The 26,941-nt window shown below is 35.3% G+C and overlaps 1 protein-coding gene across 2 annotated transcripts; it reads right to left on the bottom strand.

The window, feature by feature from the left end:
• Positions 1–725: 725 nt before the first annotated feature.
• LOC141293338 (mitofusin-1-like) lies at positions 726–25,501 on the bottom strand. Of its 2 annotated transcripts, none has more exons than XM_073825367.1 (18): positions 25,425–25,501; positions 23,028–23,150; positions 22,761–22,896; positions 22,506–22,668; positions 21,738–21,862; positions 21,381–21,489; positions 19,061–19,168; positions 18,676–18,829; positions 16,451–16,518; positions 13,986–14,107; positions 13,714–13,840; positions 9,953–10,057; positions 8,515–8,617; positions 8,035–8,261; positions 6,439–6,612; positions 5,945–6,141; positions 1,581–1,715; positions 726–1,413 (listed from the first exon to the last, which is right to left on the bottom strand). In XM_073825367.1, the coding sequence occupies exons 2-18, from the start codon at positions 23,140–23,142 to the stop codon at positions 1,344–1,346; spliced, it is 2,238 nt and encodes a 745-aa protein (XP_073681468.1). In that variant the 5' UTR covers positions 23,143–23,150; positions 25,425–25,501; the 3' UTR covers positions 726–1,343. The 2 variants fall into 2 exon arrangements, with proteins under 2 accessions (XP_073681468.1, XP_073681469.1); XM_073825368.1 differs by having other exon boundaries at positions 18,691–18,829.
• Positions 25,502–26,941: the final 1,440 nt, after the last annotated feature.

Raw genomic sequence — 26,941 nt, 5'->3', positions numbered from 1 at the left:
ATTTAGTAGATTTCCTACCATAAATATATCAAAACGTAATGTCTGATTAGTAATATGCTTTGCTAAGAACTTAATTTGGACAACTTTAAAGGTGATTTTATCAATATTTAGATTTTTTTTTTTTTGCACCCTAAAATTCTAATTTTCAAATAGTTGTATCTCAGCCAAATATTGTCTTATCCTAACAAACCATATATAAATGGAAAGCTTATTTATTCATCGATTTTGAAAAATAAACTCCTAATTCTGAGAAATAAAGTCAGAATTGCATGATATAAATTTTCAGTTCTGAAAAATATATAATATTGTCCTATTCTAACAAACCATACATCAATGGAAAGCTTATTTATTCATCATTTCTGAAAAATAAAGTCACAATTCTAATAAATAAAGTCAGAATTGCATGATATAAATTTGCAGTTCTGAAAAATATATAATATTGTCCTATTCTAACAAACCATACATCAATGGGAAGCTTATTTATTCATCAATTCTGAAAAATTAACTCCTAATTCTAAGAAATAGTCAAAATTGCGTTATATAAATTCGCAATTCTGAAAAATATACAATATTGTCCTATTCTAATAAACCATACATCAATAAAAAGCTTATTTGTGCAGCTTTCAGATGATGTACCAGTCTCAGTTTACAAAAATGACCTTTATGATTGGTTTTGTAGTCCAGGGTCACAAATTTAGAGTTTGTTTAAGACAGCAAAACAACAATTTAGTAATATTTAGTTCATTTTTAATCACATAGGAGGAGCTTTTACATTGGAATTTCAGGATATGGCATTTACATTTGTTTAGAAATGACAAAAAATTCATAAAGAGAATTTCAATACTGGGTTAGATTCATTGAAACTGCTACCAGGAAAGATAGAAAATAGGCTTCGTGATCAAAAGGCAAATCTACAAAATCTGAATTCCTCGTCTGATGACGCGAACTCGGTTTCTGAAGAAAAAGGCTCGGTGGAAAAAGGCTTGGTATTAAGTATAAAATAAAATTGTACTCCTTCATTATGCCGAACCAAACAGCGAAACTGACTCCATTTCCAAACTCCAGCTTTTCACAGTTCACAAAATAGTGTTTTTAAGTTCAGTTCTGATGAAACTGAACCTCTGTACAGAAAAACCTCCACCAAAATACAGCACTGAAACCAGCTTTAATTCAAGAATACAAATTTTACAGTTAACTAGCAGTAACATTTTTCCCCTCTGCATTCCACGCAACATCTGGTGAGTTGAGAATTCCCTAAACAGCAGGGCGTAACGGGAGGGCGTACAGTATTTAAGGGTTACATCACTTTCTGGAAGGAGCCGTGCGTCCGTGTGAACACAAAATCAGGGCTGAGGACGAAGATACTGCGAGCTGAAATCCTCCAACTGCTTTTCCAGAGCCGTGGCTTTATGTCTAAGAAAAGGAAATGTGTCCATTATTACAAACACCTCGATACGATCAACATTAGAGATGTGGAAACTTCATATTTTCAGAAAAATACAGAAGTCTCAAGATGCACTTGTTAACCAAATATTGCTTCTAAATACTCGATTGCCATTAGTAATGGCTCAAACACTGACCTGAGCACTTTGGATCGGTTCTGTACAGTTTCGAGCTTCTGGATCTTGTCGGTGAGCCGCTGGATGTCATTCTCCAGGTCCTTCTGAGTAACGTCAACTTGCTGGCAGAGTCGAGCAAACGTGCTGGCGATTTCCCTGTATCAGACACACAAGACGACTTTAACATACAGGAACTACATCATTTTCTATTTGCATGTACAGACTTGTATGACAGCATTTTAGAGCCATGTTAAAAAAAAAAATAAGATTACGAGATTAAAGTCTCAGGAAAAACTCCCAAAGCAATGTCTATTATGTGTGTGAGCTATATAAAAGTGGTTCCAGTTCAGTCTGTTAATAAATACCATATTCTTGATACTAAGCCGTTTCCACGAGTCCTTAAAATGTACTCTTCCTCATCCCAGAAAGATGATGCAGGGCTCGCAAAATTTCTAAATCTCTGGTAGGTACTCTTCCGATTTTGGTAGCCCCAAATTTAATTTAACTAGCCCAAATAAAAAAAGACAATTTTCTTTTTAAATATAGAAAATCAGATAGGAGTCTAAATGTCAATCAAAAATGTTTTCAATACACGAATGTAAACAAATGTCAAGCAAGGAATTTTATTTCACTATTAAGTTTATCCGCAGAATTTTAAAATATCAATTTAAAGGCAATTTCTTTATTTTGAAGAGCTGCACAAGTGAGTGGGGTTGGACAATGTACAATATAATAGGCCTACACGATTAATCGTTTGTAAGCCGAAATCGCGATTTGAAAGGGTGCGATTTTCAAATCTCAAGAGCTGCGATTGTTTCGATTGATTATCAAATGTGGTAACAAGCATAAAAGTCGTTTTTGACAGGTCGCTTCATGTGCATATTATGTCTTCATGCGTATATTACGTTTGATGCAGAGTTTAACCAATAGGGGGTATTTTAACACTGCATGTACTGTAGAGACATGCATGGGACGTATTTTTCAGTCCCGCTCCCCCAGAAATATATGTTCTCTCGTTCCGTTGTCGCCCCCGTGACATTCATGTTTTGTCCTGCTCCTGCCGGCAAAAGCCTGCATAAAAGCAACCTATATATAGATTTTTTTCAGTACATCAATTGAATTTACATGAAACAGTTCTGTAACATCTCGTAAGTTTCACAAGACCCCAGCATAAACGTTCCCGATAAAATATTTGTTATATAGACCATAGGTTGCGTTAGACTTTTTCATTGTCTGTCATTTTGACGGACAGGGTCGTAAAAATTCCGTCATAATCTATTATTACCCGTCATTTGAATTTTCATATTATAATAATACATTTAATTGCTTTTATTTTTGTTCAAATTTTCATTTTTAATAATGAACCTACAATGCAAGCATACTGTAGCCTATAGGTTTTTGCATTTATTCATGAAGGGAACAGATGAACAGAAACTGCGTTACTTTTTGTGTTCAATACCACACTCAGGAGTGACAAAAACAACAAAACATGCAGGACTGGGTAAAAAAAATCGATTTCTCGATTTGAATAGATTCTCATTTCTATAGACTAATATTTCTTAAATCCCAATCGATCTTTCGGTATATGCTGGTATATGTGTACATAGTGTGCCTCATTTGTTACTTTCGATATGAAAAATCTCAGATTTCAAATTCTGTCCATTTCGTTAGAAAATTCAAGTAATAAATACCGTTTTGGCGCTCTTTAATGTGGCGTGATAGATCGCTGTAGCCTTAACTGGGTACTGGTGTAATCAAACGCATAGCAAAGGATTCGTAAGAGTTTCTTTTTTGTTCTGGATAACATGCTGAGCGAACACTGGAGCGCATTTGCCACCAACTGGACAGGAGTGGGAACTACAGTTACAAATTACAATAGATCACCCTCTGTGTGGTGTATTCCGTCAAAGTGACGGACAGCCTTCAGATTTTTCCGTCACTGATTAAAACATTCCGTCAATGACGGAAAATTTTCGGTTAAGGCGACCTCTGATATAGACTAAGCATCAACATTCACAAACCACTGCATTTCTTAACAGAAAAGCCAGCATGAGCTACTGCGTGCATCCATACATCTTAGTTTGCGATCTCATAAAGCTCTAACACAATGAATATTATGCACAATGAATCTTTCACAATGTCTACACTTCGTGTGTTTTAATTCGTGAGCACGCAATATTCAGCACTGAGCAAGAATTTTTGAGCAGTGAGTGGATTCTAACTTAACCACCTCTGATGATGACTGCCTATCCTTGTGTTTACTAATCAGGACCTCAGAAGCCCTGTACTTTATGATTGCCCGTCGGACAGTCCGGTCAAACATTTTGGTAGCCCGACTGGAAAACACAATAGCCCCGGGACGTCAGGCTAGCGATTTTGCGAGCCCTGTGATGTGACTGTTCAGATGCAACAATATTCAAATTAATTTTGGTGGCTTGACAACTTCTCCTGGTGCTCACAATCTGGGCTTTTGCATGGCTAATATAGGCTATACTCACAAAATATTATAACTTCAATTTAAAGACTTTTCTCTAAGTATTGCGACTTTATTCTCATAGTATTTCAACCTTAATCTCGTAGTATTTCGACTTTATTTTTTTAGTATTTCAACCTTATTCTCGTTTTATTTCAACTTTATTCTCGCAGTTTTTCGACCTTAATCTAGAAATATTTTGACCTTAATCTTGTAGTTTTTTTAACTTTATTCTCGTAATATTTCACCTTTATTCTCGTAGCATTTCGACCTTAATCTCATAATATTTCAACTTCATTCTCGTAGTATTTCGACCTTAATCTAATAATAATTCGACCTTAATCTCGTAATATTTTGACCCTAATCTCGTAATATTTCGACTTTATTCTCATAATATTTGAACTTTATTCTTATAGTATTTCGACCTTAATCTCATAATATTTTGACTTTAATCGCGTAGTATTTTGACTTTAATCGCGTAGTATTTTGACTTTAATCGCATAGTATTTCAACTTTATTCTCGTGATATTTCGACCTTAATCTCGTAGTTTTTCAATTTTATTCTCGTAATATTTCGACCTTAATCTCGCAATATTTCGTCCATAATCCCGTAGTTTTTCAATTTTATTCTCATAATATTTTAACTTTAATCGCATAGTATTTTGACTTTAATCGCATAGTATTTCAACTTTATTCTCGTAGTATTTCGACTTTATTCTCGTAATATTTTGACCTTAATCTCGTAGTATTTCAATTTTATTCTCGTAATATTTCGACCTTATTCTCGCAATATTTCGTCCATAATCCCGTAGTTTTTCAATTTTATTCTCATAATATTTTAACTTTAATCGCATAGTATTTTGACTTTAGTCGCATAGTATTTCAACTTTATTCTCGTAGTATTTCGACTTTATTCTCGTGATATTTCGACCTTAATCTCGTAGTTTTTCAATTTTATTCTCGTAATATTTCGACCTTATTCTCGCAATATTTCGTCCATAATCCCGTAGTTTTTCAATTTTATTCTCATAATATTTTAACTTTAATCGCATAGTATTTTGACTTTAATCGCATAGTATTTCAACTTTATTCTCGTAGTATTTCGACTTTATTCTCGTAATATTTTGACCTTAATCTCGTAGTATTTCGACTTTATTTTTTTTTGTATTTTCAACTTCATTCTCACAGTATTTCAACTTTATTCTCGTGATATTTCGACCTTAATCTCATAGTTTTTCAATTTTATTCTCGCAATATTTCGACCATAATCCCGTAGTTTTTCAACTTTATTCTCATAATATTTGACTTTAATCGCGTAGTATTTTGACTTTAATCGCATAGTATTTCAACTTTATTCTCGTGATATTTCGACCTTAATTTCGTAGTTTTTCAATTTTATTCTCGTAATATTTCGACCTTAATCTCGCAATATTTCGTCCATAATCCCGTAGTTTTTCAATTTTATTCTCATAATATTTTAACTTTAATCGCATAGTATTTTGACTTCATTCTCACAGTATTTCAACTTTATTCTCGTGATATTTCGACCTTAATCTCATAGTTTTTCAATTTTATTCTTGCAATATTTCGACCATAATCCCGTAGTTTTTCAACTTTATTCTCATAATATTTTGACTTTAATTGCGTAGTATTTCAACTTTATTCTCGTAGTATTTCGACTTTATTCTCGTAACATTTCGACCTTAATCTCGTAGTATTTCGACTTTTTTTTTTTTGTATTTTCAACTTCATTCTCACAGTATTTCACCTTTATTCTCGTAGTATTTTTCGACTTTATTCTCATAATATTTTGACTTTAATTGCGTAGTATTTCAACCTTATTCTCATTGTATTTCAACTTTATTCTCGCAGTCAAATGGACTATATAAAATATGATATAAAAAATACTTACTGCTGCACTTGGTGGCTGCAGTTCGAACTGGTGAAACTAATGATCAATTGAAGTTTTTCAGTGGCATAATCCACAAACTGTTTCTTCAAGGCTCTTTCCTTGGCCTTAGTAGTCCAGGTGAGTCTTTCATACAGATACAAAACACCGTACAGACTCATAGAGAGAGCAATCAGACGCCAGCCAACTGTTCGCCACACCTAAGAGAAGATATAAAGATGAACTTGAACAATGCATTAATTTACAACCCCAGTAAATTAGGGGAGGTCATTTTATCCTGCAATTTGGTTCCAAATCTCAAGTGAAAATTGTCATTTTCACCTCCCTCTACAAAATAAACATGCATTACTCAGTAAATATACATCAGTGACATTCAATATTTTGGTTTTCTTCTTTGTTTATTTGCTCTTGCGGCCACACTTTAACACTAGGAACCACATTTATAAAACAGAGGTTACTCTAAAGCATTAATGAGGAAGCAGTAAGGTAATTCTCACCACTCCTCCAACGATGATCACGCTCATAGACGTGCGGGAGGTGACCGAGGCCAGGTTGTTCACCATAGACATCATAAGTTCTTCCTGTGCCAGCGATTGCTGATTCTGACCTTGAGCTCTGGGGACCTGAGACTGAACCACCGCTGGGGCTGAAGGGGTGGTCGGCGCCGTCAGCTGAGTACAAAACAACAATAGACCATTAGAGTTGTCACAATACCAAAATTTTGACTCTGATACGATACCTGACTAAAATATGTTGATACTACTGTTGAACCAATACCATGACAAAAACATTGAACGAAAGTAAATGTAAATGAATACTAGATGATCCAAATGGAGGTTATAGTCATATCTATTTAAAAAAGAAAATTTAAAACAATAACACAGGACCATGGTGAGCAACTACTGAGTTTACAGGTATGTAAAGATTTTTCCAACTTTGATAAGAGCTAAAAGAATAAAGACAAATCTTATTTCATGAGATGGTCATATTATTGCACAATAACAATTTATATCATGATATAGTCATTTTTTGTTATTTTATCTTTGTTATTAATAATAAGAACCCAGATGCAATTAACAAATTACAAAATAAAATACAATACAATAAAACAAAGACATTAACTAAAAAAATAGGGCCCTATGAAATTTGTTTTATTCCTAAATTCATTTTTTTTAGACTATTTTTTTTTATATTAATCAAAAAGCATGTCTAGTTAATTAAAATCATGACCTAAAAGCAATTTTTAAAAAAAGTTTAACAGAAATTACATTTTAAGGTCTTATTAAATACATTTTATTTTCTCAAATTCAGATTTATTTTGATCCAATTATAAATTTTCTGCATTCCATTTTAATTAGTTTGATTAAATTTTAATAATCAAAAGCATGTCCAATTAATTTATAAGGATTAATTCGATTTTATAAAGAATTAATTATTTAAATTTCTTTTTTCCCCCCTTGTGTATTTACGATTTCTTGTAAATAAATTCTGGTAAATAATTTATTTGCTAAATATTCCTTAAGTATTGTTTTAATAATATTTTTATTACTAGTTGTAGCACTATCATTACATTAAGTAATATTTCTGTCAAGTTAAACCGAACGTTTATTTTGACGGGTTTCTGTTTTTATAAAGGCCTTTCTTAATAATGTGCTTGTTGGCAAGTTTCGCCGCTAAATGCGGCTAAAGTAAACATTACGACTCATAATCCCACATCGAAGAGGGGCAGGACCAGTAAAGCTCATTTGCATTTAAAGGGAACATGCAATAAAATTAGTTGTTTTTTGCAAAGCTGATTTTGACAAGGTAAAAGGGTGTTTTTTACACTACTATTGAGAATTTTTAAACAAAGTATATTATAGACTTTTTATTAAGACCCTAAAGAATCATATGAACTTGTGGAAATGCATCCAATGACCCCTTTAATCATAGGAGCCTAAATAAACAGCGTTAATATGGCTCTAATTGTGATACCTTTTTAGTATTGGTATATCATGCAACACTACATAGACCATTAAAAACATCTATTCAGACCAAAACATGAACATTAAATGTATTTCAGTGGAAACTCATCAGATTTTTGATAATTGTACCGGCAGGGTCTGATCCACCAGCATCAAGGCACGTTTGGCGTTGACGGGACCTAGGAAGCGGTGGACCAAAGCGGTCCAACCCAAAGAGAACTGGAACTCGATGTTCTCCTGAAAGTCTGAGCAGAGTGTGGCACAATTCAGGTCGTAGCTGAGCTCAAACTTCCTGCTGGGAATGAGCATGTGCAGCTGGTTCTGGACAGCAGAGGGCAGCAGAGGCTTCAGACACTCTGGAAGGACAATAAACAGGTATATCACTTATTTATCACTGCACAAACTGTCCATACAGTGGCTTTTATGGTTTAGAATCGCTTAATGAAGTATTCCAGAGTGCTTGACAACACAGTTGTGTTTGGAGGAATTACTTAAGTGACACTTCACCCATTATCAGAGATTGTCTATTATTAGGATTGTCACCTACTGGTGTTTATATATCAAACGCAGGTCATTGTTTCTGTTTCAGGACCTGCTGTTCTCACATACCCGTCATGTCTTGCTGAGACGACTGTACGGAGGCGTTTACGGCATTAGAACAGCGGAAGGCCAGATTCTTGCCCATGCCCTTCTCGATGTGGTTGAGAAGTTCCTGCAGAGGACGAACGGGTCAGATCAGGTACTGAATGAGATGATCATTTCTAAAGCTACGGAAATAAACTAAAATAATATGAACAAAAAACTTTTTTATACATATATAAAAGTCCAGGTGAGATTACTGAATGAGATTTCTCAAACAAAAAATAAATAAAAAAATAAACAACACTCATTTTTTAAAGTAATAATTCTAATAATATACATTTTTATATTATACACACACACAGTTGAGGTCACAAGTTTAAACCCCCCTTTTAGAATCTTCTAAATTATTTTTCCAAAATAAGAGGGATCATACAAAATGCATGTTATTTTTTATTTAGTACTGACCTGAATAAGATATTTTACATAAAAGAAGTTTACGTATAGTCCACAAGAGAAAATAATAGTTGAATTTATAAAAATGACCCTGTTCAAAAGTTTACATACCCTTAATAATACTGTGTTGTTACCTGAATGATCCACAGCTGTGTTTTGTTTAGTGATAGTTGTGTGTGAGTCTCTTGTTTGTCCTGAACAGTTAAACTGTCTGCTGTTCTTCAGAAAAATCCTTCAGGTCCCACAGATTATTTGGTTTTCCAGCATGTTTGTGTATTTGAACCCTTTCCAACAATAATTGTATCTTTTCACACTGAGGACAACTGAGGGACTCATATGCAACTATTACAGAAGGTTCAAACACTCACTGATGCTCCAGAAGGAAAAACCTTGCATTAAGAGCCGGGGGTGAAAATATTTTGGTTTTGAAGATCAGGGTAAATCTAACTAATTTTGTCTTTTAGAAACATGTAAGTATTTGCTGTAGCTTCTCAAGGACAGTACTAAATAATAAAAAAAAAATGATATTTAGGCAAAATAAGAAAAATGTACACATCTTCATTCTGTTCAAAAGTTTTCACCCCCGGCTCTTAATGCATGGTTTTTCCTTCTGGAGCATCAGTGAGTGTTTGAACCTTCTGTAATAGTTGCATATGAGTCCCTCAGTTGTCCTCAGTGTGAAAAGATGGATCTCTAAATCATACAGTCATTGTTGGAAAGGGTTCAAATACACAGAAATGCTAAAAATAAAAAATGTGGGACTGAAGGATTTTTCTGAAGTACAGCAGGCAGTTTAACTGTTCAGGACAAACAAATGACTCATGAACAACTTTTTTTTTTTTTTTTCACATTTGATGCTTAACATGAATCCATGTAAAGGATTTTGGACCAATAACTTTTTACTGTTGGCGACTTAAATCTTATGCAAATACAAGAACATACAAAAATGTACTTAGTAGTAGGTCAACTCTGTTCATCCATTTAATTGTGACAGATCTATTATGACACTCACAGATTTGTAGATTTTGAGCACGTGAGGTGACGGGTGGAAATCTGCACGAAACTCGTCTATGAGCACAGACAGACGGCAGATCTCTTCCTCCATGGCGATCGACACCTAAAACACAAAAACTACATAGTCAGTCCTTCACATAACATTAAATCTGTAAATAAGAGAGCTGGTGCCCCCCAAAGGAATGTCTATTGGGTGTGTGAGCTGAATAAAAAGTTGTTCCTGTTCAGTCTGTTAATATATATCATATTCTTTAAAATTCACTCTTCCTCATCCCAGTAAGATGGTGTAGCCGCTTAGACACAACAATATTCAAATACATTTCAGTGACCTGGAATCTTCACCCAGGGCTCTCAAATTTACTCGACTTTACTCTCGCAGTATTATGAATTCATTCTCGAATAATTTCGACTTCATTCTCGAAGCGTTCCGACTTCACTCTCGAAGCGTTCGACTTCACTCTCGAAGCGTTCCGACTTCACTCTCGAAGCGTTCCGACTTCACTCTCGAAGCGTTCCGACTTCACTCTCGAAGCGTTTCGACTTCAACTCTCAAGCGTTTCGACTTCACTCTCGAAGCGTTCCGACTTCACTCTCGAAGCGAAAGTGAAGTCTGAACGCTTCGAGAGTGAAGTCTGAACGCTTCGAGAGTGAAGTCTGAACGCTTCGAGAGTGAAGTCTGAACGCTTCGAGAGTGAAGTCTGAACGCTTCGAGAGTGAAGTCTGAACGCTTCGAGAGTGAAGTCTGAACGCTTCGAGAGTGAAGTCTGAACGCTTCGAGAGTGAAGTCTGAACGCCAGAGTGAAGTCTGAACGAGACTTCGAGAGTGAAGTCTGAACGCTTCGAGAGTGAAGTCTGAACGCTTCGAGAGTGAAGTCTGAACGCTTCGAGAGTGAAGTCTGAACGCTTCGAGAGTGAAGTCTGAACGCTTCGAGAGTGAAGTCTGAACGCTTCGAGAGTGAAGTCTGAACGCTTCGAGAGTGAAGTCTGAACGCTTCGAGAGTGAAGTCTGAACGCTTCGAGAGTGAAGTCGGAACGCTTCGAGAGTGAAGTCTGAACGCTTCGAGAGTGAAGTCTGAACGCTTCGAGAGTGAAGTCTGAACGCTTCGAGAGTGAAGTCTGAACGCTTCGAGAGTGAAGTCGGAACGCTTCGAGAGTGAAGTCGGAACGCTTCGAGAGTGAAGTCTGAACGCTTCGAGAGTGAAGTCTGAACGCTTCGAGAGTGAAGTCTGAACGCTTCGAGAGTGAAGTCTGAACGCTTCGAGAGTGAAGTCTGAACGCTTCGAGAGTGAAGTCTGAACGCTTCGAGAGTGAAGTCTGAACGCTTCGAGAGTGAAGTCGGAACGCTTCGAGAGTGAAGTCGGAACGCTTCGAGAGTGAAGTCGTAACGCTTCGAGAGTGAAGTCTGAACGCTTCGAGAGTGAAGTCTGAACGCTTCGAGAGTGAAGTCTGAACGCTTCGAGAGTGAAGTCTGAACGCTTCGAGAGTGAAGTCTGAACGCTTCGAGAGTGAAGTCTGAACGCTTCGAGTGAAGTCTGAACGCTTCGAGAGTGAAGTCTGAACGCTTCGAGAGTGAAGTCGGAACGCTTCGAGAGTGAAGTCGGAACGCTTCGAGAGTGAAGTCTGAACGCTTCGAGAGTGAAGTCTGAACGCTTCGAGAGTGAAGTCTGAACGCTTCGAGAGTGAAGTCTGAACGCTTCGAGAGTGAAGTCTGAACGCTTCGAGGTGAAGTCTGAACGCTTCGAGAGTGAGGTCGGAACGCTTCGAGAGTGAAGTCGGAACGCTTCGAGAGTGAAGTCGGAACGCTTCGAGAGTGAAGTCTGAACGCTTCGAGTGAAGTCTGAACGCTTCGAGAGTGAAGTCTGAACGCTTCGAGAGTGAAGTCGGAACGCTTCGAGAGTGAAGTCTGAACGCTTCGAGAGTGAAGTCGGAACGCTTCGAGAGTGAAGTCGGAACGCTTCGAGAGTGAAGTCGGAACGCTTCGAGAGTGAAGTCGGAACGCTTCGAGAGTGAAGTCGGAACGCTTCGAGAGTGAAGTCTGAACGCTTCGAGAGTGAAGTCTGAACGCTTCGAGAGTGAAGTCTGAACGCTTCGAGAGTGAAGTCTGAACGCTTCGAGAGTGAAGTCTGAACGCTTCGAGAGTGAAGTCGGAACGCTTCGAGAGTGAAGTCGGAACGCTTCGAGAGTGAAGTCGGAACGCTTCGAGAGTGAAGTCTGAACGCTTCGAGTGAAGTCTGAACGCTTCGAGAGTGAAGTCGAAACGCTTCGAGAGTGAAGTCGGAACGCTTCGAGAGTGAAGTCGGAACGCTTCGAGAGTGAAGTCGAAACGCTTCGAGAGTGAAGTCGGAACGCTTCGAGAGTGAAGTCGGAACGCTTCGAGAGTGAAGTCGGAACGCTTCGAGAGTGAAGTCTGAACGCTTCGAGTGAAGTCTGAACGCTTCGAGAGTGAAGTCGAAACGCTTCGAGAGTGAAGTCGGAACGCTTCGAGAGTGAAGTCTGAACGCTTCGAGTGAAGTCTGAACGCTTCGAGAGTTAAGTCTGAACGCTTCGAGAGTTAAGTCTGAACGCTTCGAGTGAAGTCTGAACGCTTCGAGAGTTAAGTCTGAACGCTTCGAGTGAAGTCTGAACGCTTCGAGAGTTAAGTCTGAACGCTTCGAGAGTTAAGTCTGAACGCTTCGAGTGAAGTCTGAACGCTTCGAGAGTGAAGTCGGAACGCTTCGAGAGTGAAGTCGGAACGCTTCGAGAGTGAAGTCGGAACGCTTCGAGAGTGAAGTCGGAACGCTTCGAGAGTGAAGTCTGAACGCTTCGAGTGAAGTCTGAACGCTTCGAGAGTGAAGTCGAAACGCTTCGAGAGTGAAGTCGGAACGCTTCGAGAGTGAAGTCGGAACGCTTCACTCTCGAAGCGTTTCGACTTCACTCTCGAAGCGTTCCGACTTCACTCTCGAAGCGTTCCGACTTCACTCTCGAAGCGTTTCGACTTCACTCTCGAAGTCGGAACGCTTCGAGAGTGAAGTCGGAACGCTTCGAGAGTGAAGTCGGAACGCTTCGAGAGTGAAGTCTGAACGCTTCGAGTGAAGTCTGAACGCTTCGAGAGTGAAGTCGAAACGCTTCGAGAGTGAAGTCGGAACGCTTCGAGAGTGAAGTCTGAACGCTTCGAGTGAAGTCTGAACGCTTCGAGAGTTAAGTCTGAACGCTTCGAGAGTTAAGTCTGAACGCTTCGAGAGTTAAGTCTGAACGCTTCGAGAGTTAAGTCTGAACGCTTCGAGAGTTAAGTCTGAACGCTTCGAGAGTTAAGTCTGAACGCTTCGAGAGTTAAGTCTGAACGCTTCGAGAGTGAAGTCGAAACGCTTCGAGAGTGAAGTCGGAACGCTTCGAGAGTGAAGTCTGAACGCTTCGAGTGAAGTCTGAACGCTTCGAGAGTGAAGTCTGAACGCTTCGAGTGAAGTCTGAACGCTTCGAGAGTTAAGTCTGAACGCTTCGAGAGTTAAGTCTGAACGCTTCGAGAGTGAAGTCTGAACGCTTCGACTTCACTCTCGAAGCGTTCCAACTTCACTCTCGAAGTATTCCAACTTTACTCTTGAATCATCTTATTTTTTATTTACATCATAGAAAAAATAATTCATGGAGAATCATGTAAAGCCAAGCTGCTTCAGTCCACTAAGTGTTCAGTGGAAAATTACTATAGGTATCTTTAGATTTACTTATATTTTATTGCCCCGTCTTAACCTCGAAGTGACTAGTCAGTGGATTCCTCGGTTTTACCTTGTTTTTCACCTCCTCTGTGATAGTCTCGATTTTCTTCTTGATATCCTGGATGAGCAGGTTGAGTTGATTGCGAACAAAATCCAGTCTGTCAATCTGATACTCTCTCTCCTCCAGAGAAACCACCCTGAGATCAGACACAAAACATGTTATTATACGAGCAACGGTCACACGGGAAGTCAATAAACTTATTTAATACTCATAACTGTAATCGGTGTAGAATACTGGATCTTCTGGCACAATATTCCCAAAGTAAAGAGAAACAGACGCACCTCTTTTCCGCGGCGGCGATGTTGATTTGATCCATGATGCCTTTGACCGTTTCTGTGATCTGCTTTGCTCTGAATGTGTGCTGCTCAAACTTTGTTTTCACTGCTGAATGCGAGATACACTCCTGCGAGGTCATGCAACACACACACGCTACTGTAAAAGGAGCCGTCATAGCCGACTCTAAAGGGTTAAAGGTTCAAACCTGCTGCAGCCGTCAAACTAAAACAACAAATTAAGAGCAAAAACTGCAGCAAATCTAAACCCTAAACGTCAGCCACTCTCCAATTCATGTCACAGTAGCATGAAAACAGAACATAAAAGCAAATCATATTATTAAAACAACACAATGAATGCAAAAGGTGAACATGAAAACAATAGATTTTCCAAAGAAATTACAGTGAGGTCAAAAAGTCTCAGAGCACCACCAATTTTAAAATTAATCACAATTAATAATTAGTGTGATAATAAAATCAGGCTATGATTTAAGTAAATATTTGTAGGGTGTGTTTCATTTACATGCTCCTGTGGTTCTGCATCAAAATAAAATTCAATGGTTTATTGTATGAAAATGAAGAAATAAAAGACAACTATAAATATTAGTATTGTAAAAAAATATATATATTATATTATATCCTCATTTAGTTTTCTGGGCTTTTTTATTTTATGTTAAATATTTTTATTTAGATTTAATAATAATATAATGAGTATATTTAGTACTTTTAAATATATCATTGTTTTTATTTAGCAATTGTAAAAGTTCATTACAATATTATCACAACATTAACGCCAAATTGTGCAACCTTACAAACAAGCACAGCAAACCTTTTTTTTCCTTTTTAAATCACATTTTAGTAATTTTTGTTTTTAATTTAGTAATAATATTTAGTAATATTATTCTGTTTATAATTTTTTTATTTTAAAATATATTATTGTTTTATTTAGTAATTCTAATATGTATTTATTAATACTTACTACTTACATATTTACATATAACTTCAATATTATCGCTTTAAGGCCAAATTGTGCAGCCCTACAAACAAGCACAGCAAACCTGATTTTTTCTTCTTCTTTAATTCTCATTTTAAATGGCAATTTAGTATTTTTTTATTTATTTGGTAATCATATTTAGTAATATTATTTTTAATATAATTAATATTATTTTTTATTATAATTCTAATGGTTTTATTTAGTAATAATAATAATTATTATTATTCATATAATTACAATATTATTACCACATTTTGGCCAAATTGTCCAGCCCTACAAACAAGCACAACAAACCTGATTTTTTTCTTTTTTCTTTTTTCTTAAAATCATGCAACCCTATTACACTGTAAATTACTAATACTGTTGTTTTCTTGAACAATTGCTTTTTTCTTAAGTTCCTTTCTATAAAGGTGTCTGCTAAATGCATGAATGCAAAATGCTAGATTTTAATGTGGACTCAGATTTTTTGGACTTCATTGTATTTCTTCTAAAACATATCAACAAAAGTGCATTTGTTTAAACCCAAAACAGAAACAGAGTGACCGGGCAAAATAAGTCCATCCATACTAAATGAACAGAAAGAAGAGGGTGAAACACAAATTCAAACTGAACTAAAGAAACAAATGTCCTCGCCTTAGTAAATCTAGACTTCAGCAATGACGACACAGATTGAGGAATACAGCCGCTTACGACGGCCGCTGAGAGAGACTGATGGGTTAAACTAACTAAACTTAACCAGATTAAACTCTGAACGCTGCTCAGAAACTGGAAATAATCATATGAGAAGGAGAGGAAAACCTCTATAAATCGCCTTGAAATGAAGCATTAATAGAAAAAAAAATTGAATGTGAATCTAACAAAGCCTTTCAAGCACAAAACAGCAAAACTGATAGAAAATAAAATGTTTTTTTTTTTTTCTTAAAAAAAAAAAAAGTTAATTTTAAGACCAAAATCTCACCATGTCAATAGCTTTACGCAAAATACTATAATTTTGATTTTGAGGTGAAATATTACCTGGATATGCATATTTATTATCTTATACATAAATCGAAAAACATGCTCTACTCTCTAAAAAAAACTGGTGCTGGTTAATAAGTTTCTTGCATTCCAGTGGTTTAGGCTAAGATAAGACACATGCTCTATATAATAAATATATAAACAATCATATTAGCTCTTTATCTACGGCTTACTGCAGTTTTTAAGCCGTTATAAACTGGACTGAGATTATATGAGCTGTAAACCGTTTCACCCACTGCTTACTGTAAACGTGAGTTTATTGATTTAGATCTGTTCTCATTTTCAAACCAGTTGAATTAATCAGTATTACTGATATTAAAATACGAGAATGGACCTAGATATTCAGGAAAGACCCAGGATTTCCACTGTCAACTGCAAGCTTCTAAGGAAGCTGCTAAATTCAAATACTATTTTGGTCTCCTTATAACCAGTGAAATCTGTTCCCATTGCGTCTCCCACTTGCCTCAAACAATCTCTCAAAGTTCTGGAACTCCTTTAGTCGCTCCTGAAAACCTTCAGCTAAAGCGCCTCCTATAAACAAAGACACACACACACACACACACACACACACACACACACACACACACACACACCTAGCTTTACCAAGTTTTATAAACAAACAAAGAGGTTCCACAATGTATTTCATAGGAAACAGACTTGGACCTTGTAGCATGTTAAGGGGCACCGTTTATGCAACAAAGCAATAACATTAGGGTAACCAGTAGTAGAAATATACTTATAAATATACTTAAAATATATATATCAAATAAAACATGTTATTCTCGTTAAATAAGTACTACGAGAATAAAGCCGAAATATTATGAGAACAAAGTCGAAATTACAAGAATAAAGTCAAAATGTTTAGAGAATAAAGTCAAAAATATCAGAATAATATCGAAATACTACAAAAATAGGAGAATAAAGTTGAAATACCACAAGAATAAAGTCAAAATGTTTTGAGAATAAAGTCAAAAATACGAGAATAAAGTCAAAATACTACAAAAATAAAGTAAAAAATATGAGAATAAAGTCTAAATGTTTCAAGAATAAAGTTGAAGTATTTCAAAAATTTGAATCATAGAAATTCAATAATAATAATATTTTGAGAATATAGCCTTTATTCTCGAATATCAACTTTATTCTCATTGAATTCCGGCTTTATTCTCGCAGAATTCTGGCTTTATTCTGGCTGTATTCCGGCCTTATTCTGGCAGTATTCCGGCTTTATTCTCCTAGTATATTGGCTTTTTTCTCGCAGTATTTCGGCTTTAATTTCGCTGAATTCCAGCTTTATTCTTGTAGAATTCTGGCTTTATTCTCGCAGTATTCCGGCTTCATATCACAGAATTCCGTCTTTATTCTCGCAGTATTCCGGCTTTATTCTTGCAGAATTCCATCTTTATTATCGCAGTATTCCAGCTTCATATCACAGAATTCCGGCTGTGTTCTCACAGTATTCCGGCTTTATTCTCGCAGTATTCCGGCTTCATATCACAGAATTCCGGCTGTGTTCTCACAGTATTCCGGCTTTATTCTCGCAGTATTCCGGCTTCATATCACAGAATTCCGGCTGTGTTCTCACAGTATTCCGGCCTTATTCTGGCAGTATTCCGGCTTTATTCTCCTAGTATATTGGCTTTTTTCTCGCAGTATTTCGGCTTTAATTTCGCTGAATTCCAGCTTTATTCTTGTAGAATTCTGGCTTTATTCTCGCAGTATTCCGGCTTCATATCACAGAATTCCGTCTTTATTCTCGCAGTATTCCGGCTTTATTCTTGCAGAATTCCATCTTTATTATCGCAGTATTCCAGCTTCATATCACAGAATTCCGGCTGTGTTCTCACAGTATTCCGGCTTTATTCTCGCAGTATTCCGGCTTCATATCACAGAATTCCGGCTGTGTTCTCACAGTATTCCGGCTTTATTCTCGCAGTATTCCGGCTTCATATCACAGAATTCCGGCTGTGTTCTCACAGTATTCCGGCCTTATTCTGGCAGTATTCCGGCTTTATTCTCCTAGTATATTGGCTTTTTTCTCGCAGTATTTCGGCTTTAATTTCGCTGAATTCCAGCTTTATTCTTGTAGAATTCTGGCTTTATTCTCGCAGTATTCCGGCTTCATATCACAGAATTCCGTCTTTATTCTCGCAGTATTCCGGCTTTATTCTTGCAGAATTCCATCTTTATTATCGCAGTATTCCAGCTTCATATCACAGAATTCCGGCTGTGTTCTCACAGTATTCCGGCTTTATTCTCGCAGTATTCCGGCTTCATATCACAGAATTCCGGCTGTGTTCTCACAGTATTCCGGCTTTATTCTCGCAGTATTCCGGCTTCATATCACAGAATTCCGGCTGTATTCTCACAGTTTTCCGGCTTTATTCTCGCAGTATTCCGGCTTACAGAATTCCGTCTTTTTCTCGCAGTATTCCAGCTTTATTCTCGCAGTATTCTGACTTTATTCTAGCAGAATTCCGTCTTTATTCTCAAAGCATTTCTACTTTTTTTCTCGAAGTATTTTGACTTCATTCTCAAAGTATTTTGACATTCTTCAAAACATCTTTTTTGTGTTCAGTACAGTTTCAAAACAACATGAGTGTGACAATTTAATTAAACTCTTTGAATACCCAAATCTGATTGCCATCCGCTAGATGCTGGCTCGTGAACCCATCAGGATCACGCTCTTACCCGTCTCTGGCATACCCTGCGCCCGTTGCATCCGCGAGTTCAGCACCTCCTTCGCCGATACGAAGAAAATACGTTTTGGCGCTTGTGCGCGATCCACCACCTTCAGCTCCTCCACCAGGAAGTTGACGCACCTGTCCGTGTGCTGCTTTCTCACCTGAAACCAAATGAACAACCACAAATTAATGACATATTTACAGAGTAGTCAACCACTATAGTTTTTATGTTGACCAATGCCGATGACAACATCTTAGACAGCAGGACGACTGATAAGGCTGATATTCACATTTTTACTTAATTTACTATATTATTATATTTGAAAATGAATAAATATGGGAAAAAGATATATTGGTCGACCTCTAAGCCGTAGTAAGCCAAATAAACTCACATCCTCCATGTATTCCGGTTCGGCAGCAGAAGCGTCCCAGCGATTGTTCAGGATGAAGATGTTAGGCTTTGACAGGCGTTCATTGACCTTGTGGAAGAAATGCTTCTCCTTTAAAAAGAAATAAATAACAAAGAGGTTGAGTTCACTAGAGGTTGTATGGTGGAAAGACTACTGAACACAAACACACACACATGCTGGCAGCATAAAGACAACAACGCGTGTTCACTTTTATCTTATCAGCTGTTGAGCAGCAATAAACTAGAGCATTAAATCAGTCCGGCACTTGAAGAACACGCACTTAAACAGAGAACTACAGGAACATATGGACATCAAATGAGAAATAATGTGAAATATCCGAAATATTGATTCTAATTTCATGCTCTTTTTCGAAAAATGCATTAAAAAATAAATGTAGCTTACACATTTATTTATGCTTACATTTCACTGTACTTTTATTTACTGCAACATTTCATGACATCATTGTATAGATTATTTAATCTGCTAAATCTTTGCATATGTATACATTAAGCTTCAATAAATGTTTCAAGTGATACACTGTAACATTGTTTGTCACATGACCTCCTTTCTCAATGTCAAAGAGTGTTTCCAACAACTTTAACTATATTTTCATGTAAAATAGGATACAAGCTATAAAAAAAGAAAGAAATGTCATCATAAAAGTCATAAAAAGTGTCAGTTAAATAACAGAATGGAGCCAGGCGATTGGAAAGTAGGGACTGAGAACTAAGATTAATCTGTGATGTTGTACATTTTGGCAAATGTTTTGAAAATAAGTGAATAAATTCGGAATGTTTCGAGAATAAAGTCGGAATGTTTCGAGAATAAAGTCGGAATGTTTTGAGGATAGAGCCGGAATGTTTCGAGGATAGAGCCGGAATGTTTCGAAAAAAGAGCCGGAATGTTTGAGAATAGAGCCGGAATGTTTCGAGGATAAAGTCGGAATGTTTCGAGAATAGAGGCGGAATGTTTCGAGGATAGAGCCGGAATGTTTCGAGGATAAAGGTGGAAAGTTTTGAGGATAAAGTAGGAATGTTTCGAGAATAGAGGCGGAATGTTTTGAGGATAGAGCCGGAATGTTTCGAGGATAAAGTCGGAATGTTTCGAGGATAAAGACGGAATGTTTCGAGGATAAAGTCGGAATGTTTCGAGAATAGAGCCGGAATGTTTCGAGGATAAAGTCGGAATGTTTCGAGAAAAGAGCCGGAATGTTGCGAGAATAGAGCCGGAATGTTTCGTGAATAGAGTCGGAATGTTTCGTGAATAAAGTCGGGATGTTTCGAGAATGAAGTTGGAATGTTTCAAGAATAAAAGATGGAATGTTTCGAGAATGAAGTCGAAATGCTTTGAGAATGTTTTGAGAATAAAGAGATTTTCGAAATTATGAGAATTAAGTCTAAATTAGTAAAATAAAGTCCAAATTATGAGAATAAAGTCCAAATGTTTAAAGAATGTCAAAATGTTTCGAAAAAAAATGTTGAAAAAGTCAAAATGTTTCGAGAATAAGGTAGAAAAAGTAAAAAAAAAAAGAGAGAATAAAGTCGAAATTATGAGAATAAAGTGGAAATGTTTCAAGAATGAAATCGTAGCATTTAAAGAAATTAATGTCTCACTGTAATCAGAAAGATAATTGACTCACATGCCGCTTAAACTGAAGCGAATACAGTGATCTTTTCAGTGATACAGTTTTTTTTAAAGCTGAGACTTTGGAATATCTCCCGGTGCTCCCAATCCAGGACATTTGTGTGTGCAACAGGATACAATATACTCTCAAAATATCATAACTTTAATCTTATAATTTCTACAAATTAATTCTCATAATTTCGATGTTATTTTCAAAATATTTAGACTTTATTCTCAAAATACTACGACCTTAATTTTGTTTTTAAGTTTTTTTTTGTTTTTTTTTACGTAAAACGCCGTCATAGGTTTTGGCCTGTTTTTCCATGAAGAAGAGTTCTAGGATTGCTGCCTGATGATTTATAATGGGGTGTTTATCTACCCTTTAGGAAACCCCCCCTGAGAGAGGCCCTGAAATCCACTGAAGCGTCCTGGGACAGCAGGCATGTGGGTATGAGCAGAGTTCACTCTAAATTCTTCCGAACGGCACGCAACCAAACTCTGAGCGACCCCTCCTGCACCGCATACTTTCCCATATTAGCACACTCCAAACACTTCACAGCATGTGACAGCTCCAGACCGCTCCAGTCCGATTAATGTTTGACTGTTCATAACCCAGCGCTGAGCTGACACTCTCAGTGTTCACTTCTCACGCTTTGCGCACTGCATGCTTACAACTCACCGTGTTCATGAGTGTAGATTCAGAGTTTGCCACCAACACAAACACATCCGCGTCCAGACAGAACTTGTCGATCCAGCTGTCCAGCTGTGTGGTGACGTCAGTTCCAGGACTGAAAGAAAACATTTAATCATCTGTAAATCCTGAAAAATAAAATGCATCACCATTTCCACAAAAAATAGGAAGCAGCACAACTGTTTTATCATAAGTTAATCACCTAATTATACTCAGTTATATTAAGGATGTGCTGCTGTTGACAGCTTAGTAACACTAGGATTGTAATTATGAGTGGATTAATTCAGATTAATTTACTGCATGTTAGACATACAAACTTGACTTTTGACTGGGACTGAAGTTTACCTGTCCACCAGAACCAGGTCGTCTCTGAGCAAAGCACACTTTGTTTTGGGCCAGAACACTTTGACCAGACAGCCGGCATCCAGACTCTCATCCATATGTAGTGCGTGCGCCAACTGATTTACCGTCTGCAGAGAAAAAGATACTATTATTATTTTTGCATTAGTAACACTTGTGCCTGTGCAAAATGTGATCCATTTGTGTTTATTTTTTACCCAAATTCTGCATTTTCATTTTTTTAATGGCTTAATTTCATTTCAATCACTAGAACGTACATCTTATAAATTGATTATATAAAGTTTTTACTTTTTTTTTTTATTAATTACATTTTTTTATTTTCAAACTTTTAATTCTTTTGCAAATTCTATGAATTCCTGGATTCCATCTTCCATTTTAATCATCAAAAAGCATATCTTTTCAACTGATTTCAAGATCAACTTTTGCAATCTAATATTAATTTATAACTTTAACAATAATAGGGGTCTTCATACAACATACAATGATGAGTTCTATGAGGACATCTCAAAACAAACCTCCATAAAGAATTACGAATAATGTTTAAAGGTTTTAAATTGATATCAGAAGTGTTTTGATAAATAATGTCTGCATAGGCAATAATAGGAAGAATTAATTGAGAGATTAATCTTTTCCTGACTTGAAATGAAAAGCAATTAATCGAGCGATATAAAGAGAACCGAGACGTTCAGATTTCATGTTTTCTAGAAATCACAGGGCCCCGATTGAGTAAATTCTGAGAGAAATTGACCATACCTTGATGCTTTTCTCCTCCTCGGACCCTTCGGTCATGAGAAAGGCCTTGTCTTCATCCGTTCCCTCCACGCTCAGGAAGCAGTTAGTGGTGTGTCCGATGCCGCTGGGAAGCACACGATCGCGCAGCATGGCGTTGACAACTGTGCTCTTGCCATTGCTTGTTCTACAATAAAAAAACAGAGGACGTTTATAGAATTTATATTATTGAAGTGAAACACTTATTTGATGCAACTTGTGGTCAAACTCAAAACCCACCTGCCGAAAAAGGCCACCTTCATATGGTTGCGAGCTAAAACTGCTTTAATTTTGGAGAGTTTGTCTGTGTACTCCTTGATCTGAGCCAACTGGCTCTTGTTTGCGATATTCTCCAATGACTCATTATTACAGGTTTCTTTTGAGACGGAAACAAAACACATGCAAATACATTACAATAGTTAAACTTTGACCACTAACAGACATCACTAAACGATCTTGCGCATTTCTAATGGAGGATTTGTGGGATATTTTTAAAATTCAGTTTACCTTGTACAAATTCAGAGCCTTCCTGAACGTAAACTAACAGCTGCTCAAAAACCTCGCCGATCTTCTTTTTGGCCAGAACAAAGCGCTTTAACGGAGAAGGATCTGACTGGTCCATTTCCACACCTGTGTGGAGAATATTTCACAAACATTCGGTGAGAATCGGATGAGATCAGGAAAAGGGTTATGGAGATTGTACAAAATATTTAAATCACATAAAATAAAAGAAACAAGAATGTTTTTAAAAAATGATTTTATTTTAACTGGGCTAGTTGCCCAGTCAGCATTTCTTATTTTTGTTTAGGTTAAGCTGAAGTACTATAAATAAATTAATAAACTGAAATAAAAAATAGTAATGCAAATAATAAAATAATAATATTAAAAGCATACAGACATTAAAACATTAAATTAAATGATCAAAAAAACTTTATACTAAACCTTAAGTAATAAAAATATCTAATTCTAGTGATTTCATAAAAATTTTACATAATTTAATGTTTTTTCCCCCAAATTCTACTAATTTAAAATTGTCTGTATTTTCCTAATAAAATAACTTTTATTTAGTACTTTATTTATTTATTTTCAAACTTTTTTATTTTTTTCCCCAATGTTTTAATCGTCAAAAAGTAAATCTTTTTTAAATGATTTCTATATCAACTTTTGCAATTTAATAATTTATTTTAATTTTAACAATAAGAGAGGTCTTCAAAATCAAACTTTTAAAAGTTTTATTCATTTATTTATTTTAAAAAATATATTTTGTTTTCAGTTGAATTAATACAAGTTGCTCTGTCAGCATTTCTTATTTTTGTTTAGGTTAAGTTGAAGTACTATAAATAAATAAATTGAAATAAATAATAATAATAATAATAATAATAATAAAATAATATTAAAGTATACATAAAAAATAATATTAAAAGTATACATTAAAAGATAAATAAAAGTTATAAAAACGCACATCAAAATTAACTTAAATAATAGAAACCCTATTTAATACAACTTTTACATAATTTTTTATTTTTTTATTTTTTTTATCTATATTTATTTTTTTCAGTTCAATTAATATTAGTTGCCCAGTCAGCATTTCTTATTTTTGTTTAGGTTAAGTTGAAGTACTATAAATAAATAAATTGAAATAAATAATAATAATAATAATAATAATAATAATAATAATAATAATAATAAAATAATATTAAAGTATACATAAAAAATAATATTAAAAGTATACATTAAAAGATAAATAAAAGTTATAAAAACACACATCAAAATTAACTTAAATAATAGAAACCCTATTTAATACAACTTTTACATAATTGTTATTTTTATTATTATTTTTTTATCTATTATTTTTTTTTTTTTTCAGTTCAATTAATATTAGTTGCCCAGTCAGCATTTCTTATTTTTGTTTAGGTTAAGTTGAAGTACTATAAATAAACAAAGTGAAATAAATAATAATATTAAAAGTATACAGACAGACATAATTTTTTTTATAAAATTATAAAAACACATCAAAATTACTAAAACTATACTAAAATTATACTAAACAATATAAAATTCAGTATATAAACAAAAACTATAACAGTCCACTAATGAAGACTAAAATTCATCACTAAAGGAGACAAGTTCAGGAGACATTATTATAGATTATCATAATTTTATTTACTCACTCTTATCTTCAAGACCTTTACATCAGAGCCAAAAACTGCAAATACATTTTTTTTTTATCAAGGTTAAAATCTGGAAACTCATTTTATTATAAATAATCAGAGCATTACATTTTTGGGGGACATGTGCAATTATACTACCAGTGTATTATTTACCAAGTACTTTGGAGTACCATGTAAATACCATGGTATATTAATATGGTAAACAATGAGTACCGTGTTTTTCCATGACGAGTGAATTATACAAAAATCTCTGTCATGCAAGAATACAAAAGTGAAAGTGACATGATTATTCATGCGGTATTACAGTAACGTCTGTAAAAAGTCTTAAAAGTCAGTTAAATCTGGTGACTTCCAGAGTAAAAAATGAATCTAAACACGATGTTTATATAATCTAATCAAAAACACGAGTATAAAGCAGAAGAGGAGATTAGAAAGCTGCAAGATATATTTAATAACCACATTTATAAACTCTAGCCTGTTAAAACGAATATTTATTTACGTTAACCTCATTAAGACTAATTAATTTGCTTTCTGGTATTTCAAAAGCAGATGTTAACGTTAATAATCTAACGTTAGCAACCGAACTGTCAGATGTTTGTAGAGGTGACATGAGCCTTTAGCTTTAGCGCACGACACTAATCATAAATATCTGATTTCAATCAGTGGCTTTCGTTATTTATATCGATATTATTGCATAATCACCGTTATAAAACAGATTAATCATACATCTTACCCGATCACAGGACTGTTAAATCCTCTCCTGTCATGACAAACAGACATACAGCCGCAGCCGCTACTCACTGCCGACACTGGACCGGAAGATTTCAAAATAAAAGCCCTAGACGTGCATGCAAATTTCAAAATAAAAGTCTCACACCGTTCCTCCAAAAATACAATTATAAACTTACGTAACATTACTGGGTTTTTTTTCTGTAAAACAGATTTTTTTTTTCTTGGATATTTTAAAATATTATTTGCAAATAGTTCCATACTAGAATTAGACCTAATATTTCCTGTTCGGAAAGCTCAGTCGTTTATATTTTTCAAACTGCCAGTGTATTCTTTAAGAGTACTATGTAAATACCATGGTATCATGTAACATAATTTTCCATGACGCCACACAGTAAATTATACAAGAAGTCATACAGGAATACAAAAGTGAAAGTAACTCAGGGTGATTATACATGCCTAATTACATAAAATAACTATTAACTGCCAGCAAAATCGGGTGACTTCCAGAGTAAAGTTAAATCTAGACATGTTATTTTTATAAGCTTATCAAAAACATGAGTATAAAGCAGAAGAGGAGATTAGAAAGTAGCTAAATATATTAAATAATCACATTTTATAAACTCCACCATATAGTCTATAGAACTTGTATACTCCTATAAAGAAAAGGAAAACCAGCCAATAATGTTAACAAACGATGTAAAAGCCTTTTCACACCAAAAGCCTCAGGCTCAGAGAAAAGGAAATTGACGTCTGTACAGTAGACCGCAGAAGAACAAATGTCAACTCTTCAGCAATAAAAAAAGCGAAATAAATGTTAGATGATCTTGAGTAGTTTTTGCTTATTAGTATGGATGAATTGGATCATTGAAGGTTAATAAAATGGGATTAAATACATAAAGGATATTTGTATTATTTAACAATTTTTTTTATTGCAGGTTTGCATTGAATTTCACTGTTTTTATTCATTTTGATGAACACTGTATCTGTTTTTTTAGTGAGTGAGATGAATTAATGCATGTTCACATTTATTCTAGAACTAAAGTAACATCTTTCTCTCAATTTTTCTCAACATGGGGACAGGAGAGCTTTTAATCAATAAAGGTGGGGAAAAAGTAACTGGCGTTACTTATTTGAAAAAGTAACTCAGATATTTTCTTGTCAATTAAAATGTAATGCGTTACTTTATTAGTTACTTGGAAGAAGTCATATTATTACGTAACCTGCATTACCCCCAACACTGGTCAATTCACTTAACATGGATTAAAAATGGCTACTAATCTATACACTGTAAAAAGTTTTCACCAGTTTCAACTTAAAAACTTAAGTTTAGCAGCTGCCTTAAAATTTTAAGTTGAATCAACGTAAGTCATTTCAACTCACACGTTAAATCAACTCATTTTTATTGTAATAAGTTAAAATGACTTGGTGTTTTAAGCTGATTTAATTTAAAATTTTAAGGCAGCTGCTGAACTTAGGTTTTTAAGTTGAATCTGATGAAATCTTTTTACAGTGTAAGAT

This window comes from Garra rufa, chromosome 20, assembly GCF_049309525.1.
Source record: "Garra rufa chromosome 20, GarRuf1.0, whole genome shotgun sequence".
Lineage (NCBI taxonomy): Eukaryota > Metazoa > Chordata > Actinopteri > Cypriniformes > Cyprinidae > Garra > Garra rufa.
Note: the sequence above shows the minus strand (reverse complement) of the source record. Positions and strands in the feature narration are given on the sequence as shown.